At 33.0% G+C, this 19,071-nt stretch overlaps 3 protein-coding genes across 10 annotated transcripts; all 3 read left to right on the top strand.

Moving 5' to 3' along the window:
- The first annotated feature begins 3,267 nt into the window (after positions 1-3,267).
- On the top strand, positions 3,268-9,453 carry RBOHB (respiratory burst oxidase-like protein). Its single transcript, XM_068639455.2, has 12 exons — positions 3,268-4,320; positions 4,853-5,012; positions 6,157-6,205; positions 6,319-6,432; positions 6,731-7,159; positions 7,312-7,698; positions 7,784-7,879; positions 7,972-8,087; positions 8,179-8,281; positions 8,371-8,444; positions 8,539-9,050; positions 9,142-9,453. The coding sequence occupies exons 1-12, from the start codon at positions 3,825-3,827 to the stop codon at positions 9,249-9,251; spliced, it is 2,646 nt and encodes an 881-aa protein (XP_068495556.1). The 5' UTR covers positions 3,268-3,824; the 3' UTR covers positions 9,252-9,453.
- A 1,165-nt stretch (positions 9,454-10,618) lies between these two features.
- Positions 10,619-12,297, top strand: LOC137831684 (heavy metal-associated isoprenylated plant protein 35). Its single transcript, XM_068639463.2, has 3 exons — positions 10,619-10,798; positions 10,887-10,962; positions 11,092-12,297. The coding sequence occupies exons 1-3, from the start codon at positions 10,730-10,732 to the stop codon at positions 12,048-12,050; spliced, it is 1,104 nt and encodes a 367-aa protein (XP_068495564.1). The 5' UTR covers positions 10,619-10,729; the 3' UTR covers positions 12,051-12,297.
- A 2,643-nt stretch (positions 12,298-14,940) lies between these two features.
- On the top strand, positions 14,941-18,596 carry RAD9 (cell cycle checkpoint control protein family). 8 transcript variants are annotated; one of them, XR_011084467.2, is made up of 10 exons: positions 14,941-15,155; positions 15,466-15,585; positions 15,663-15,771; positions 16,351-16,602; positions 16,674-16,792; positions 16,993-17,057; positions 17,390-17,643; positions 17,711-17,830; positions 17,992-18,178; positions 18,264-18,596. XR_011084467.2 is itself a non-coding variant. In XM_068639452.2 (10 exons), the coding sequence occupies exons 1-10, from the start codon at positions 15,051-15,053 to the stop codon at positions 18,401-18,403; spliced, it is 1,344 nt and encodes a 447-aa protein (XP_068495553.1). In that variant the 5' UTR covers positions 14,941-15,050; the 3' UTR covers positions 18,404-18,596. The 8 variants fall into 8 exon arrangements, 7 of the variants coding, with proteins under 7 accessions (XP_068495553.1, XP_068495552.1, XP_068495555.1 ...); XM_068639452.2 differs by having other exon boundaries at positions 16,674-16,786; positions 17,711-17,861; positions 18,144-18,178; XM_068639451.2 differs by having other exon boundaries at positions 17,711-17,861; positions 18,144-18,178.
- The last annotated feature ends 475 nt before the right edge of the window (positions 18,597-19,071 follow it).

Genomic DNA, 19,071 nt, shown 5'->3' with positions numbered 1-19,071 from the left:
CTGCTTTTTATGGACTAAATACAAGGCAGACAAATTATCATCCCTAATAAAGCTAAGTTTCAATAAGGTTTAACATGATAGAAAGTTGCACGTGATTATTAATATATCTTATACAATATTTAAAACTCGGACTTGTTCTAAATGGGGAACTTTTAAAACCATACAATTTTCACAACTCATTGAAAATTATTATTTAATAAAAATAATAAATGTCCCTTGTTTTTAATAAAAATAATAATATCTCTTGTCATTTTCACAATACCATTTTATATTAATAGCGAAATCCCATAAGACAGTAAGATAAAATAAAAATTAGACAACAAAAATACAATTGAAAATATAAATATATATTTTAAGTGATTGATAGAACAATTTTTTTAATTGAAACTTAATTAAAAATACTTAAATTTATAATACATTTAAAATTTAATTAAACTTTTTTATTAAATAATAATATAATATTTTTATCCAAGATGCATATAAATAAAACGTTATTCACATTTGAAATATTTTTATAAAAATAAAAGAAAGACCAGTAAATGGCCATCCAAAATTGAAAAGGTTCGTCAAATCTATTTAAATTCATAGTCATAAATTATAATTCAGTACATTTATAATTTTGGTAGTTACTCTCCTTCAACTACCATCGCATATTTCATGAGTTTTGTTAATTATAAAATGTCCACTTGTGAAGCATAAAAAAAAATAAAAAATATACCCATTTGTCTTTGTCAGAAATAATAGTATTCACAACATGTGTTTATAATACCTCTCCCCTCCCGAATTGACATTTTTCTTATACGATAATAGTTATAAAAAATATTAAATATTACGATTATAGTCTTACATCACTCGATGTTAATGGTAGTTTATATATATTCTCTTACTCTAATCCATTGAGGTGCCTTTTCAGAACAAAATTATGACGCAACACTAACTTCCTAAACGAACAGTACATTGATAATTTCTGGATGAGTTTTTTTTTTAAATATAATTTAATATAAATAAGATAATATACCCATAGGGTACAAAGTAAGTAATAATAATTTCAATCTCACTAGTAGGTGTCTCAAGACTCTCGCAATTAAATAATTTTGACTATACTTTACGAACTAGGTTTAAATAATTTTTATATTCTATTTATCAGAGTGAAAAATATTTTTAATATTTTTTTTCTTCTTAAATGATATCTTTAAGACATTAATTAGCGTTTTGTCATATTAATCAAAACTTACATTTATTAGATAACATTTAGAGTTTTTTCCTTTCAAGAAATTTGACTTTAATCAAATATTTATAAAATGTTATATTTTTCTCTTTTCATTTTCATATCACAGTAAGCACATATCTATACACATATATAATTGAAGATTAAGTACAAATACTATAAATAAATAAATAAAATTAATATTTTTTTTAACTTTGAAAATGATATTAAATAGAAAGCAAAACATTTAAAAAATGTCAGGCTAAAAAAAGCAATGTCATTAAACATAAGTTTTTCCTTTATAACAGTCCTTTAAGGGATTTTTTATTACTTAAACTAACAAAATGTTTACTTGCTTATTTTTTATATTTTTCATGCTATTTTAAGTAAGTTTCTTATTTTAGTTTATTTTATTTTATTTTAGTATAAGTTTATGAGTCAATATACTTCATATTACCATAACTACTTTTTTCAATATCATTTAAATTAAGGGCATAATTGAATATATATATATATGTGTGTTATCTTAAAATTTAAAAAGTAAAAAATAAAAAGGAACATTGTTTTGCTAAACATTCATAATTAAAAAAAGAATAGGAAAGTAAGTACGCTGTTTACTTTTATGAATATCTTTAAAATAAAATTAATACGATATTATCAATTAAAACTAATTAGTTTATTTTTTTAGCCTTAGAAATTAGCTATTTGTTTCTTATACAAGAAGATACACCAGTATTGATATTTAGGTGGATTAGATATTTATCCCAACAAAACGGATGAATACGGTGAGTTTTTATTAAATGGACCAATACAAGTATTTTTAAAGTAAGTTTTTAACAAATAAAAATAAATTAATAATTTATTTTTATTTAACCCATTGTAATCCGAAACTAAAATTTATATTTCATATATTTTCCCACCCTAACTTAAATATAAACATATTTTGAATACTTTAAGTCAATGATATAATTATTTCTAGCACGCTTTTTCAATTATTTGATAATTTATTTTATTGACTTTTTTTAGCTTGATATCAAATACTAATAAAGAGGACTTCAAAATTCTTTTAAATTATTAAATATGTTTTTAATTAACATAAAACTAATTATTTTAACTTAAATATAGAGAAAAGACACTCCAAGAAAACCACTAGAAACTAATTTTTAGAGATAAAAAATAATTAGTTGTTATAGAGACTAAATTATAAATTATTTTAGAGACTAAACAAATTTTGGTTTATAAATTAGTTTCTATTGATAAATGATTTCTAAATTGGTGTATAATTAGCAACCAAGATTTTTGCTACCAAATTTAGAATCTAAATAATTAGTAGAAAAACCTTGGTTACTAATTAGATAACCATTTAACAATAATAAAAATTAATTTAAAAATAAAAAAAATTTAATCTTTAAAATGATTTTTAATTTAGTTACTTTAGTAACTAATTATTTTTTATTTATAAAAATTAATTTTTATTTTATGATTTTCTTTTGAATCAAAATACAATTTTTTTTTTCAATTTCCACACTTTCCAAATCCGAACAACATTCCTTTTCACTCTTTTCCTACCATTTTCACTTCATCATTTATAATTGAAAAGAATATTTATAAGAGCTTTTAGTAACTTATTTTTCTGTTAATCCACTTTCTACAAATTCTTTTCTTTTTCTCAAAAAAATTCAAAGGAAAAAATATCTTTTGTTGTTAGATTTTTCTTCTTCTTAATATTCTTTGCAAATTTGTTTGGACATCTTTCTTTTTTCCTTTTTTAAAAAATCCAGCTCAAACAAAAAGACTTTAGATAGAGTTCTCTCTTAGCCTTACACTATCTCTATGACGTTAACTTCCACATATAAATCATTCATTTTTAACTTATATCAGACCGACGCAAATCGTTCATTTTTGCTCTTTAAGATAATCATCAGCGCATTCTAACTTAAAAATTTCTTGTAGCAAAATCACACTCACAAAAAACAAACAATACGGAATGTTTATGCAACGGTATACTTTTGGTCAAATTTCTCACAGTGTGAAGGCAATTAGTAGTTGATTAGTTTCATATCCATACACTGTATACCATTTCTAATCTATATCCAAAATACAAAACTTTATATTGTGAATTTTGAAATAACATGTAACTGCTAGTGTAAAAGCAGAAGTGAAGAAGTGTGTGAAAATAATGAATTTTGAGGAGGAGAGTGTAAGTAGAAGAATAAAAAATGTAGACGGTTGATTACGTAAGAAAGAAGAAGACAAAATAAGTGCGTCTAGAGAAGCATCGAGGAGGAGTAGGAGGCTTTGAATCTCAACAACTATGCACCCTCGTCAACCAACGCGCCCAAACACCAAAATAATTGTCCACATGCAACTTTTGATTTTTGTTCAAGTCCCCTCCATTTTTGACTTCTCTTTCCCTTCACGCGTTATTTTGCCTTTTTACATCACTCTCCACTTCCTCTCCCTATATATATATATACATATTTCCCAAACACTTTTATTTTCACAACGCAACTTCATCATCAACCCCTCCCATTCCACGTTAGTACCAATAGAAGTAAGCCATTTTTGATTTGCTTTGGTGGCCAGAAGCAGGGTTAACTGAAGAGCTTTTAAGGCGATGGAGATTGAAGAGCACCAAATAGAGTCATGGTCGGAGGCGGGGAGCTCCGGGAGCCGGAGCACGCGCGTGGGCTTCAGCGGGCCCATGAGCGGCCCATTGGTCACCAACAAGAAGACCAGCAAGAAGAGCGCCAGGTTCAAGGACGACGAGGAGTTGGTGGAGATCACACTGGACGTACGCGACGATGTCGTTTCCGTCCAAAACATCAGGGGCGGGGACCCCGAGACCGCCCTCCTCGCCTCCCGCCTCGAGAAGCGGCCCTCCTCGCTGTCGGTGCGGCTCCGACAGGTCTCGCAGGAGCTCAAGCGCATGACCTCGTCCAAGAAGTTCGACAGGGTCGATAGGACCAAGTCCGGTGCCGCTCGAGCTCTCCGAGGTTTCAAGTTCATGACCAAAAACGTCGGAAGCGAAGGTTGGTCGCAGGTGGAGAAGCGCTTTCTTGACTTGGCCGTTGAGGGCAAATTGCCCAAAACGCGCTTCGGTCAGTGCATTGGTACGTATTCTTTCTCTTTTTTCTTACTTTCGCAATCATTACTATTATTTTTCTCCAAAACCAATCATACTTTCACAAAGTGGCGTTTGCACTCTATATAATACAACAACCCACTCTTATCGTTTTATTCATAACATTTTTTGTCCTATATAAATATATATCATGAAAAAGTTTGGAGGGTAAGATTTGAATAAAGAATGTCACTGCCACAGCCACTCTTATAGACTATAGTTGCTTCGGCAGAATTGGTCAATATTGTATAATATTTCCTCTTCAATTTTACAAGTTAAACACATGCATGCATCTATAAGTTTTTATAAAATAATGCATTTTTTAAATTTATCCCTCTACGTACACCATGCTTAATTATTTAGTTGAAGTAATATAAAAATGTGTTATTAGCAAATTTTAATAAATTTTGAACTTGGAAATGAATAAAAAAAAGTAAAATATAGTAGTAGTGTGGATAGTAAAAAAGTTTGAGTCCAGTGTTGAAGAATAGAGGTTTACTAAAAGACAAAATGATGTGTAGGTATGCAAGAATCGAAGGAGTTTGCTGGGGAATTATTTGACGCATTATCTCGTCGTCGAGGCATAACATCAGCTTCCATAACAAAAGATGAGTTGCGTGAATTTTGGGAACAAATTACCGACCAGAGCTTTGATTCAAGGCTTCAGACCTTCTTTGATATGTAAGCTATTATTTCCTCACTGTTGTTTTTTTTTTTCATCATTCACAAATATCTAATTTCCTAAACCCTGTAAACTATAAAACATCCTCGGAGATTGTGGAACATTGCTCCGCTATCAAACAGAGAAAAAAACACGCCGCATTCCATGCATTTGCATATGAAACATGCGTCGTAATGCAGTTATTGACTCTCTAAATATGATCATTTCAAACGAATGACCCCGGAAGCAACATGAATGAGATTTTTTTAAGTAATTGAAAGTGACGTTTTTTTTTATAATTAAGGCTGCTGCGTAGTTGAAGTAACACTGAACAATTTAATTAATGGAAACAAGTTGAGATTAATTATATTTGTTTATGACACAATTAATCAGGTTAATTATCCACTTTTTTGTTGCAAAATAGTTGTATATAGGTCAAAAAGATAAACATGGGAAACAATTTTTCTTTGAGCATTTCTTTAACAAATTGATATTTTTTAATCTAATCTAAGAAGTGTTTCTACACTTTTTTTACACTTTTTTAGTGTGGAGTTATAGTTTCACGAAGAGGTGAATAATGGAACTCTACATTACTACTAAAATCTTCGAGAATGTCAAATCGTTATATGATCGGCTACAGGCTAAATAAAATAATGAGTTGTTGTAAATAGTGACTTTTAAACACTTTTAGGAAGAAAAATTCGTTTATTCTTTATGGATGTTAGTTGTGTTTATTCGTTGTTCAAACCTAAACATATTGTATTATATGATTAGGTGTGGAATATAGTCCTGGGTAGGGTACAAAGTAAGGAGAAATCAGCCTATTAAATAACAATTGAATATACTGAAGGAAAAGAAAAAAAAAATGAATTAATCAAAGGTTGGCATGCATATTTCTAAAAGAAGGAAAAATCGGGGAAAACAATATCAAAGCTTTGCTATTTAAAGAAAAAGAAGGAGTCAACTAATGGTTGGGTTGACTATTGAAAAATCTATGTGAAATCAGCAGCTATTTGAGAAACATTATGTGTACGCATAGTATACATATCCAAGTTAAAAAGAAAAACAAAACAAGTATTACTTCAATGTCAACATTATTGAATTTTGATTGGACCTTCACCCATTTCCAGCCAATTGTCGCTAAATAATTTTAATTTATTTCAGGGTGGACAAAAATGCCGACGGAAGAATCACCCAAGAAGAAGTCCAAGAGGTGAGTTTTTTACTGTGGTAAAAATAATTGATTCTTTCATTTTGTCACTAAATGAGGTGATTTTACAAGAAACTTGTGGAAATGTGAACATTGTTGTGTGTCTGGTTTTACAGATTATCGGCTTAAGCGCTTCAGCTAATAAGCTGTCAAAACTACAAGAACGTTCAGATGAATATGCAGCTCTTATCATGGAGGAGTTGGATCCAGACAACCTTGGATACATTGAGGTTTGTGTTCTATCAATCACTGAAAACTAAGAGTTCACTAGAAATTGAGTTGGCTTATTTTTTTGTTGTTGTTCAACTATCCTAATAGATAGTAACATACTTAAAGTCTTAAATTTTATTTCATTTTCCCTTCAAAATTTTCAAATCACCCACTGCATATGCTTGACAATGCCACTAAACAGCCTAATACTTCAGCTTATTAGTGAAGTATGAATCACAAGCTGCTTTTCCCAACTTTTTTTATAATCACAAGATTTGAAACTTAATTGAAACATGTCATGTTTGTGTTTGGTTGCAGCTACACAACTTGGAAATGCTTCTTTTGCAAGCACCAGCACAATCAACTCACATAACCACGGATAGTCGTGTGATGAGTCAAATGCTGAGCCAGAAACTGGTCCCGACCAAAGAGTACAACCCTATAAAGCGTGGCTTCCGGGCACTGGCTTACTTTGTTGAGGACAATTGGAAGAGAATCTGGGTTATTGCTCTTTGGCTTGCAATTTGTGCTGCCCTTTTCACTTGGAAGTTCATCGAATACAAGCACCGTGCCGTGTTCAAAGTCATGGGCTATTGTGTTACATCAGCCAAAGGTGCTGCTGAGACCCTCAAGTTCAACATGGCCTTAATCCTCTTACCCGTTTGCAGAAACACCATCACTTGGCTCAGAAGTAAGACCAAGTTAGGCATGGCTGTTCCCTTCGATGACAACATCAACTTTCACAAGGTAATAATAACATGCATGAATGGAGAAAAACATTAGAATAATTGAGTTTTATTAACTTTGTGTCCTAACTGATATGTCTCACATGAAGATTGATCAGAAACAATGGTCCATTATCACATTTATTTGCTAATAATGGTTTTGATTTGATACAGGTGATAGCTTTTGGCATTGCAGTTGGGGTTGGGATACATGCAATTGCTCATTTAACATGTGACTTCCCGAGGTTGTTACATACAACAGAGGAGGAATATGAGCCTATGAAGCCATTTTTTGGAGAAGACAGGCCCAATGATTACTGGTGGTTCGTGAAAGGGACAGAGGGTTGGACCGGGATAACCATTGTGGTGCTCATGGCCATAGCCTTCACTTTGGCTCAACCCTGGTTCCGACGAAACAGGCTGAAGCTCCCCAAGCCTCTCAAAAAGCTCACTGGTTTCAACGCCTTTTGGTACTCTCACCATCTTTTTGTCATCGTCTATGGCCTTCTCATCGTCCACGGATACTACTTGTACCTCACCAAGAAATGGTACAAGAAAACGGTATGTACACATGCATGCACTATTACCCTTTAAGTTTGCTTCATATGAAATATTTTTCTTAATTCTGTCAAATTTATTTCCACAGACTTGGATGTATATTGCAATTCCTGTGATACTATACGCATGCGAGCGATTGCTTCGTGCTTTCAGGTCTGGCAACAAAAGTGTCAAGATTTTGAAGGTACAATATTAATACCAAAGAATTCACCTTCTCCCTTGAAGTTTTAATTCAATCAATTTTGCGATTTTAATGCTTTTTTTTCTTAAATTCAGGTGGCAGTGTACCCAGGAAATGTGTTGGCCTTACACGTGTCTAAACCACAAGGATTCAAGTACTCTAGTGGACAGTATATTTTCGTTAACTGCTCAGATGTTTCTCCATTTCAATGGTAATGAACATTCCTTTTTTGAATATAACTATTTTATTACTATTTAAACTTGGAAAGTGGTGTTGACAAAGGTGACAATGGTGTTGTGTAGGCATCCTTTCTCTATTACATCAGCCCCAGGAGATGACTATGTAAGCGTTCACATTCGGACTTTGGGTGATTGGACATCACAACTTAAGAATGTTTTTGCCAAGGTAAACTTTGCTCAAGACACAACAACTTTTCCTCAAAAGTGTTGCGTAATATAACTCACCTTGTTATTCCCTTCATGTGATTGATGCAGGCATGTCAACCAGCAAGTGGTGACCAGAGTGGTCTTCTGCGAGCTGATATGTTGCAAGGCAACAACATACCAAGGTAAGTTGAACTATAGGCAATGATTTTACTACTGAAAACACCAAAACTGAGTCTTAGTTTACTGATTGTGGTGAAATTGAAATTACTTTTGTAGGATGCCGAAGCTTTTGATTGATGGCCCTTATGGAGCTCCAGCACAAGACTACAAAAACTACGAAGTAATCCTTCTAGTGGGTCTTGGAATTGGAGCCACCCCTTTGATTAGTATCCTCAAAGACGTGCTAAACAACATGAAACAACAGAAAGACTTAGAAGAAGGGATTGTAGAAAGTGGAGTTAAGAACAAGAGGAAACCTTTTGCCACCAACAGGGCTTATTTCTACTGGGTTACTCGTGAGCAAGGTTCCTTCGAATGGTTCAAGGGTGTGATGGATGAGGTGGCAGAGTATGACAAGGATGGAATAATCGAGCTTCACAACTATTGCACAAGTGTGTATGAGGAAGGAGATGCTCGATCTGCTTTGATCACCATGCTTCAATCTCTCCACCATGCCAAAAGTGGTGTGGATATTGTTTCAGGGACAAGGGTGAAGACTCATTTTGCTAGACCAAATTGGCGCAGTGTTTTTAAACACACTGCACTCAAACACCCTGGAAAAAGAGTTGGTAAGTACTAATTAATGTTGCTCAAGTTCAATTTTTCCAATTCAATTTATATGTTCTTAGCTCATTTTCAATACAATTCGATTATTTTCAGGTGTCTTCTACTGTGGGGCGCACACATTGGTTGGAGAACTCAAAAGGCTCTCTCTTGACTTTTCCAGAAAAACCAACACTAAGTTCGATTTTCATAAAGAGAACTTCTAAATTCTTTTATCATAATTCGTTATTTTTTTTAACTGTAATAACGTGTGTAGTTAAAGGAAATATGCAAGTTATATATAGTTTGCTGGGTTTTTTTGTACTGGGTAGATAAGCAGCTAGCTGCAGTCGATTGGAGTTTAGACATACATGTATAAAAGAAATTGTACCATTTTGATGTAAAATGAAACGATGTAGTTGTTAACAATTAAGCATACCATCGATGAAATCATTAAATGATTATCGCAACACATAACAAACTGTTTGATTGTTAAAGCTAACAACATATTACACCAACTTTTATTCTAGAAAGAACCTTGTACTAAATAGATACTTAGAACATCTTGACACTTCGAGACATCTTTGACGAACATCTAGTAAGCAAATATTACAAAATAAACATCATAAATTACAGTTACCAAAGTCTATAAGTCAATTTTACCATGATATGAAATGAATCTTATTACTTTTTTTAGAAAATTATTTTTTTAATTACAAATGGCTTGAAAACTAGACTAAACCATGAACATGTACTTGTGATAGTCCAGAAACCATAAAGTAAATCCTGTCAAAACATGGGTTGTTTCTGCAGCAAGTGGTTACATGCATTGCCCTTTATTTATGTATATATTTATATCAAAAGAATTGTAAAAGAAACAAAAATTCACCTTCAAAAGGGTATCTGGGGCTGATTATGAAATTCACAAAAAGAGAAAAGATCAAGAGGCATCAAATGCTATATTCATAAGTATCCACTACACAAACCACATTCCTATTCAGTTTTTAATAACACTGAATTAAGAAGAAATTAATTTATACACAACAGTTCCGTGCTCAGTGTCCTCATTAATTTCTATTATATTATTCTACTTTATTTATTAAATTAAAAGGTTAACGTTTATATTAATATTTTATTAAACAATATTTATGCATAATTTTTTTCTTGAGAAAACTTGCAATGATAATTTGCGTAATGTTTATCCAATAAAAAATTATATAAATTGTATATTGTTGTAAAAGATAGAAAAAAAAATGAAATTTTGTAATGTGAGATTACGTTTAAGAAAAGTTACTGTTAGATAAAATCAGTTAAAAATATTGACCGACAATTAATTTTTTTTTATAATATTAATATTTATTGAAGAAGAATCCAGAAAAATAAAAGTGTAGACGGGGAGATATTGTTATAGATTATTAAAACAATAACAATAATAAGGAATTTCACCAAAAATAAATATATAAAATTAAAGATAGTAAAATAAATTTCTCTTTACCTCCATAAGATCTAAGAATTTGCTAATAGGTCCCTTTCCTCGCGATATTTCTCATCTCTCTAGCAGGTTCTTTGGTTTTTGTTAGTTCCTTAATTTATATATATTTGATGCCAAAGTCATAGAGCATCGTTTCCTTGCTTTTTGAGCATTTCCACCAGTTTCAAAGCAACCTTCTGCAACACAACTGAAGCATCTCAATTAGTTTTTCCAATGGCTGCAACAGAAACAAGAGTCGAAGATAGAGAACCAGAAGAAGTTTTAGAACATCTCACGTGCAAGGTAAACCATTCATTCTTCTCCCTTTTTCTCTCATTATTTCTCGACTCCACCAGATTCTAACCCTCTTTTTAACGCCTCTGTTTTCCAGAGCTGTGTGTTGAAAGTCTCCATTCATTGCCAAGGCTGCACAAGGAAAGTAAAGAAAATTCTACACAGCATAGACGGTAACCATGTTTAAACCTAACATCCTCATAAATTTCCTTCATATGTTGATGAATGGTTGTTTGTTTTTCTGAAAGTCTAAGGTTGTCGTATCATTATCCTTAATTACTACGAATTCCTCGTTGAGGCAGGTGTTTATTGCACATCGATTGATTTGAAGCAACAAAAGGTGGTGGTAAAGGGGAACGTGGACAGCGAGACTCTGATTAAGAAATTAACGGAAACAGGGAAACACGCAGAACTGTGGCCTGACCAACCCGAGCTGAAGAAGAAGAAGAAGAAAAAGAAAAAGAAGAAGAAGAAGGCAAACACAGAGAACAAAGAGAGGCCGAGCGAGCAAGAAAGCAGCGAAGAAAGTAACCAAAGCGGCGACGAAAAAAACAACATGAACAACGAACAGGAAGCTGTTAAGGTTGTTGTTCAAGACATGGGCAAAAACATGGAAGGTGGCAACATGATGAGAAACAGCGAAGGGTTTTTCAACGTTAACAGAATGGGTGAAGGAAGCGCAACTGGCTTAGCCGGTGCGCAGTTCCAAGAGCCAAGGATGGAGCTGAGGCAAGCGATGCCTATGCCACCCGGTTACCAGTCATCGATGGGAGAGAGAAGGGTTACTATCAATATCCCGGGAATGGACGATAACGGAGGAGCGAACGAGGGTCGGAGTGGAGGGAAAATGTCGAAAAGCAAGGGGCAAAAAGGGAATGTTGTCATCAACGGTGGTGACGAGGGTTTTACGGTGGTGGAGCACCAGAACCAGATGCCTGGTGGTCATGGACATGGGCCGCGCCCAGGCCTGGTTACTATTTTGGGCCCACCCAATGAGAGTCCCCCACGGCATCAGTTCCCACCGCACTATCATGCACCCGCATCTCCGATGTATGGTGGAACCCACCACCCAACAGCGTATCCCTCTGTCACCCGCTACGGTGCTGCGTATTATACGTCATCGCAACCGTATTCGTATTCTCACGTGTATCGTTCCGTTGGGTCCGAGTCAGACTCAGAAACTTATACTTCACCTTCACCACCCTCCTATTCCTTCGAATTGTTCAGCGATGAAAATCCCAATGCATGTTTTATCATGTGAGGGATAATGTCACAACTGCCATAACTAACTTTCTTTTCCTGTTAGTTACTTCAAATTGGTTTCACTTCTTAAATCTCGTTTAGAGGACTATTATTCATGATAATTAACTATTGTTGGTGTGCGGAATTAATTACGATTTTACGTTGGTATTTGTGAATCAAACTTTTTGGGGGATTTTTTAAATCAAGATGTTGAAGCCGCTGATAATGTCTTCTTTAAATCTATGAAAAGCTCTTTATTGCTGCGATTCCCCGTCAACTTGATTATGCTTTTTGGACATTCCCTTATTATCTCTTAGCCAAACAGAATTTAAGCGAATTTATTCTTTTTCTTTCACCATCCAAAGTGCTGCAAATTTTAAAAATTAACCTTCTTATGAAGTATGATGTCGTTTGCTTTACCTTTTACCCTCCCTTTTCCTGTTTGCTCTCTTATTCCTTTCTGTACAAGAGATTCATCTGCGCTCATTGCATATCATAAATTTGAAGAAAATCTTGATTGCTGCAACTCACAAAATGCCATACTGGGATAAGTTTAAGTTTTCTGTAAGCACCTTAAGGAATAACTATAGAACACTGAAACAGCAGAAAATAAAGTCTATTGTGTCAAACTAAGCTTTTATTTCAATAATATTATTAATGTCTGTGTTGGAGCTAACTTTTACGTTGCAAAAAAACTAGTTTAAGCTTATTAACATTTAGGAGCAACCAAACACAACACAGTGGTAGATTTTAACTATTCACACTCAACTTTCTATCCATTCCTATGGGTCCGATCAATATTCTGAGGAACCGGTTCTTTCTGTGTATCTTTTTCTTTGTTGGGTATTCCTTCTGTGTTCTATACAACTCTGAACCATCTTTATATTTAAAAGTAGTTGAACTTACAATAATGTTGGCTTCAACTGTAACTCTATTCATCTTCTCAGTTACGATTAATCTTTTTTTGGCTGATAATATGAAATGCATAAAATAGTTGCATGATTTCTTGAAGAAGGTCTAATGCATGCATAGCAAGTATAGCTTTCATGTATTTAATTGTACTTTTTTTGCCCATTCAATTCATTACAAATCTACACACACATTAAATAATCATACCAAAGAAAAATTTAGAAACGTCCATGATTACATAACATGTTAATTTCGAGTGTATATATTACAATGTTCTAATAAATTAAAGCTTATATGCTCAAAAATATTATTTTAAAATAATTAACAGCAATGTCTAGTCTTTTCAATAAAATTATCATGTTAACAATTCGTTTAACAAGTTTAACTTTTAGTATATATACGTATACAGACTAATTATTATATCTTTTTTATAATGCTAAAAAATATATTAGACAAAAAAATAATAAAGACAAAATTAGAGTTTATCGTATAATTAAGTGTAAAATTCGTTTAATTTTAGATCAATCTTTTATTTTGGAGGAAAAAAATATTAAATATGACTTTTTTTTTACAAATATGTTAGGTTGGAAATTCCTTATACATAAAAACTACTAGTTTTCTTTACAATTCAGATTGCTCTTATGAAAGATTACTTGAATGTTTGGAATGTAATTCTTAATTAGTTTTTCAAGATTTTTTTTTTTAAAATAACTACTATCACTTAAAGAGTGGCAATTGAATGACTTAATTGTATGAAATACACAAAACACATTAAAATTCATTTAACTTTTTAGGAAAAAATAACTATTGCTCTGATAAATTAGCAATTTTTAATATTAGCTTGCATTATACGGTGAGATAATATATTTTATTGCTCGGATAAATTACCCATTTTTAATATTAGCTTGCATTATACGGTGAGATAATATATTTTATTGCTCGGATAAATTACCCATTTTTAATATTAGCTTGCATTAATATATGGTGAGATAATATATTTTGTTTTGTAAACTTTTTTTAAGATAAATTTCTACTTCTTTCATACAGGTAATTTATTTAGTTCCACTTTTGTTTTCTCTCTCTCTCTTATTCCATGGTTGATGTTGCATGCAGATGCCTGTTATATTGAAATAAAATATTTAGATATATTATTTATTATATGTTGTATTGAAGTTATGCTATTATAAAAAAATAATTATATGAAATGAAGCATTTTAGATATTTATAATTTAATTATACTTATGTGAGTAGTTAGTTTTCTTAATCTATGGAAAGGTTTTCTTTTACAATTATAAGTTTTTTTTTTTCAAGAGCTGTCTTTGTAATTTTATATTATAATTTTAAAATATGAGTAAAGATAAAATAAACAAATAATTTGTAGACACTAAATTGGAAAATTCCATTATAATACATTATTATAGATGTATAAAGTTCAACTATTAAAATCATTAAATATTGTCAGGCTCATTTGACATATTTACTTTAATCACAAATGTTTATATTTTTTTCATAATTTCACGATAATTAACTATAATAATAAACTTTACATATGGGAATTGATATCTGCGGGTTATGGGCCCACCATCTTCCCATAGGATAGTAGTTAATACTGAAAATATTATAATTAAAAAAAAAATCAAATAAAAACTTTGGCTTAAAAAACTATTAATAGTTTCTGTAAAAAATGGAGAACTAGATGAAGTGATTTGACTTAAAAAATATAGATTACGACATTATGTACAAATTTTTAAGAGGCTGAAAACAAATAACTTTACATTTCTAAAAAAACTAAAACAATATAACAATTTGACAAAATTATTGAAAATATTTTTAAAAAATATGAAAAATAATTCTCACAGAAATTAAAATTATTTTATACATAAATTAGTTTTAATTTATAAAAAATATATTTTTCTATTTTTAAAAAACAAAACTAATGTACTCAACTTTCCCGCCAACAAATTATCCATTACTAATTAAATTTTACAGTAAAAGACAGAGTAAGCATTTGTGTACAAACACATGATACAACTGTTAATCCTGGCCTTCTTCCCGCCAAGGCGCGAACCCTAAATAAGCGCGTTCCGCATTGTGGTGTGTCGAACGAACTATGGAATTCACGTTAAGCGATAACGCTCTCAAAACCTTTGCGCGATGCATCACTTGTCTCGCACGCATCGGAAACGAGCTCGCGATTCAAGCCTCTTCCTCTCAGGTAACAATAACGTTTCTCTGCAACTCCAATTCTTGCTTTCTTCGTTTCCGTTTTTCACCACTTCTCAATCCAAACGGAATTTCGTTTAATGATAATTTCGAACCAGATTAAGAGATATGGGAATCGCGCTTTGATTATGGCGCCACAACTATTTCTGTTTTCTCACGTGATTTGCTCCTTACACTTTAGTTTGGGTTTTGCGGGCATAATTAGTGCTTTAAAGCGAACTGGAGAATGTTGAATGTTGATTGTTTAGGACTGTTATGCACTTACGTACTACTAATTTTTGTTTCTTGATTTGTTATTACAGCTTCTTTTCCACACTATTAATTCGTCACGTTCTGCCTATGAATGCATTTCTTTCAAGCCTGGTTTCTTTGACGCGTATACTGTTTCTGGTAATTCCGTGCAATGTAGTGTGCTTCTGAAGGTGCGCAGCGGTCTTTTCTCACTTTAAATTAAATGAGTTTTGCAAATAATAAATTCATTCTCACATACTTTGATTAGGCTGTTTGTGCTGTTCTAAGGACACCTATTGCGAATATTGATCATTTGACTGTGAGACTGCCTGATCCAGATGCTCCCAAAGTGCGGTGGATTTTGGACTGCTATAATGGTAAATTGCTTATTTAGTGTATACACCATCTCTGGTGGTTGCTCGACAAGGGAAAGTTATAGTACAAGAATTGCTATTGGATTTAATTTGGTTACCATGGGAGACCAATCATGTAGTTGATTTCTTAATTAAAACTAGCCACATTTTGAACTTGGCCAATGTTAAGGAAACATGCTTTTAATACTGATGGCATGACCCCCTTTTTTTCACGCGGGTTAGGTGTAACATTGAATGTTAGCTTCTGCATGTCAACTGCGTCTTTTATCTTGGTGAGCAGCTAAGGTATTTGTTACTGCCCCTCACTATACGTCACTTCCTCTGCATATTTTGAAATTTGCTGCGTATAAATGTTCTAAAAGTCTGTAGTAGTAATTTTTTTCTTAAATGAGCTTAAGAACATTGCTGTAACTTCAATTCATTATACTTAAATATCCATTAATGATTGGATTTACTGTGTAAATGGTGCTAGGCATCCCATCATTTATGCTGCTATTTTCTCACCATTTAACAATGTGTGTGTTCCAACACACGTCTGACTCTAATGTGGATTAAAAAGGATACGCTTTTCATTGACTGCAGGTATGAGAAAAAGCTATTGGATTACTTGCAATGTAGAACCTGACATACAACACTTGTCTCTTGATAGGCAAAAATTTCCCAGCAACTTTGTTGTGAGGCCTCGAGATCTGAACAGGCTACTTGCTAATTTTCAGTCCTCTCTTCAAGAGATTACTATCATTGCAACAGAACCTTCTTCTCTACCTCTTGATGCTGCAAATGAAATTGGTGGAAAGGCGGTTGAACTTCGAAGTTATATGGACCCAACCAAAGGTAAAGAGGATTCTTTTGTTGGTAGCTTTATTGCAAACTGTATTTATTTATGTGTGTGGATGTCATGGCAGACAGTGATACATTGCTGCACACCCAACTGTGGATAGATCCTAAAGAAGAATTTTTGCAGTATGTTCATACTGGAGATCCAATAGATGTGACTTTCAGTGTAAAAGAACTGAAGGTAATGGTAAGCCTAGGGTTTTGTTTGTGAATTTTTTGTTGACATAGGTAAGTTTAGCAAATGTTGTTAGGGATTTCAGTCAAATGATATCATGTTTTTTAAATTTTATTATGTTATCTTTCAGAATTTGTTATTCTTTCTTTCTTCCATTCTACGATGAATTAGCGTATTAAAATACACTTGGTCTTTTTCTCATCAAACTGCAGGCATTTCTTTCATTTTGTGAGGGCTGTGAAGTTGACATCCATTTGCTTTTTGAGAAAGCTGGCGAGTAAGATGTATTTAGTATCTTACACAGTTTATCCTCAATGGCATGGTTGTCTTTTGAGTGCAAATGCATACCTTCTCTTTTTAAGTTATGGCATCGTACATATTGCTTTGATAAGTGTACTTATCATAGATTAAACCCCAAATAGAACTAAGGAAATGTGTAAAGATGTAAAGACAAATTGTCCTGGATTTTATTGTGGAGAAATAAGCTACACACTCTCAAATAAATAGACCTATTTTCTTGCATTCTGGATTTTACTTTTATGTTTGTCTTTTGTAGTTACTAGTTGTTATTTACTTTAATTCTTGTATGATACTGTGTTTGGCAAGCAGACCTGTTCTTTTGGCACCTAAGTTCGGTTTGGAAGATGGGTCTCACTCAAATTTTGATGCCACCCTTGTGCTGGCAACCATGTTAATATCTCAGCTTCATGAAGGGGCTGTCTCAGAACCTCCTGCGGGGGCCACCAGAGCACACCCTAATACTGAAGAAAGAAATGCATCTTACATGGAGCAAGAGAACTGCAGAGCAGATGCATCATCAGAGCTTCCATCTGATCACACCCGAATTTGGTCGGACCTCTCAGGTAGTTTCAATATTTGGATTGGATAATTTTTTGTTGATCAAAATTCTCATACTTTTTCATTTTGCAGCAAGTGCATTTAAAAGCATTACTCCTCAAGCAGAGCGGCAGGCACAAGGAGAAACAGTTTTGAATGGTGATGGTGGAAGAGAAATTCAAAGAATTAGCACAATGCAAATTTCAAGATCAGGTGCAGGAAATAATCCCATTGACTCCAATTTGTATCCTTGATGCTTCTATTTGCGCCAATATCTTAGGACTTCTATCATGATTTACTTTACCCCATGATGCTGCGGCCTCAAATGTTATTCTCATTTCTTTCTTATATCCATTACCTGGTTGAATTTTCAGAACAGATAAAAAGTATGGGATGCTCAAACCAGACACTAGGAATGGAACCTTATTTGAATTTTACACTTATTTGTCTGTTTGAAACCCTTTAATTTAAAGCAAATTGCTATCTTCATCCTCTGTTAGTCTCTCTACCTTAACTGATATCTCAGACCAACTGAAATGAATCATGGATTAGAGCCTCAAGGTTAGTTAGTTTGGCTTGTTAACGAGCTTGCCAAATGCTGTTGTAGTTCCATCAGCAACTAATATAATTGGTACATTTTATTCAGATGTGCTGCGAGATAATGTTCAAGCAATTTCACAACATCATCGCAGTAATTGGATAGCGGCTGAAGAGGATGATGAAGACGAAGAGGAGGAAAATGAGCAGTACATTCAGGCAACACCGCCATACTATGAAGAGCATTAATTCTGAGAACTCTACTGTAATGGTTTTCCTTTATCTCGACAACCTGCATGTGGTGATTCTCCTAGGTTGCCTTGTCTCTTAATTTTTTTTCTAATTGATCCTGTAATCCATCATTTAAAGTGATTGAATAGCCGTATATTGCTGAGTTTCTTGTACATATTTATACTATTAAATCTGCAAGTTAGAAACACCATTTCTTATCTTCTGCAGTAATTTCGTAGAGCATATAAACACTATTAATTTGGTATATCATATATATCTTCCCATATTTATGCACAAAAGCCTAGTTTCTAACCCATAATTAGTCTACCTGATTACCTTCCCTTAAAACAGGGATACAGAATATGTTCTTACAAGCTTCTGTATTCCCCTATTAGTCTGTTCTTGACCTTACTATGTACCCAGAACTAATCAATGGACAAATGGACGATGATTGCATTGTCAAGGGTTCATCGATCCAAGTCTTGACCGTTTATATCTCCTGATAATACAGAGAACAAGTTAAAGAAACGTGATATAATGAAAAGTTAAATGTTGTGATCCGACCATGAAGACACTGTCGGGAAATTAGATGAATCCGATGTTTAGTTTTAACTTAAAATTAAAGGAAGCAGACCAATGATATAATTTCCTTTCATTATGGACTGGCTGATTAATTGTTTATATTT

This window comes from Phaseolus vulgaris, chromosome 6, assembly GCF_051622355.1.
Source record: "Phaseolus vulgaris cultivar YP4 chromosome 6, ASM5162235v1, whole genome shotgun sequence".
In the NCBI taxonomy this organism is placed as follows: Eukaryota; Viridiplantae; Streptophyta; class Magnoliopsida; order Fabales; family Fabaceae; genus Phaseolus; species Phaseolus vulgaris.
This window is presented reverse-complemented; position numbering and strand designations above follow the sequence as displayed.

Excerpts from the sequence above, each read along its gene's own strand:
- RAD9 (XM_068639451.2), top strand. The coding sequence starts at position 15,051 with ATGGAATTCACGTTAAGCGATAACGCTCTCAAAACCTTTGCGCGATGC. Across the intron at positions 16,793-16,992 it reads TAAAAGAACTGAAGGTAATG|GCATTTCTTTCATTTTGTGA; the intron begins GTAAGCCTAGGG and ends ATCAAACTGCAG. Across the intron at positions 17,058-17,389 it reads CTTTTTGAGAAAGCTGGCGA|ACCTGTTCTTTTGGCACCTA; the intron begins GTAAGATGTATT and ends TTTGGCAAGCAG.
- LOC137831684 (XM_068639463.2), top strand. The coding sequence starts at position 10,730 with ATGGCTGCAACAGAAACAAGAGTCGAAGATAGAGAACCAGAAGAAGTT. Across the intron at positions 10,799-10,886 it reads TAGAACATCTCACGTGCAAG|AGCTGTGTGTTGAAAGTCTC; the intron begins GTAAACCATTCA and ends TCTGTTTTCCAG. Across the intron at positions 10,963-11,091 it reads AATTCTACACAGCATAGACG|GTGTTTATTGCACATCGATT; the intron begins GTAACCATGTTT and ends TCGTTGAGGCAG.
- RBOHB (XM_068639455.2), top strand. The coding sequence starts at position 3,825 with ATGGAGATTGAAGAGCACCAAATAGAGTCATGGTCGGAGGCGGGGAGC. Across the intron at positions 6,433-6,730 it reads ACAACCTTGGATACATTGAG|CTACACAACTTGGAAATGCT; the intron begins GTTTGTGTTCTA and ends GTTTGGTTGCAG. Across the intron at positions 8,088-8,178 it reads GATGTTTCTCCATTTCAATG|GCATCCTTTCTCTATTACAT; the intron begins GTAATGAACATT and ends GGTGTTGTGTAG.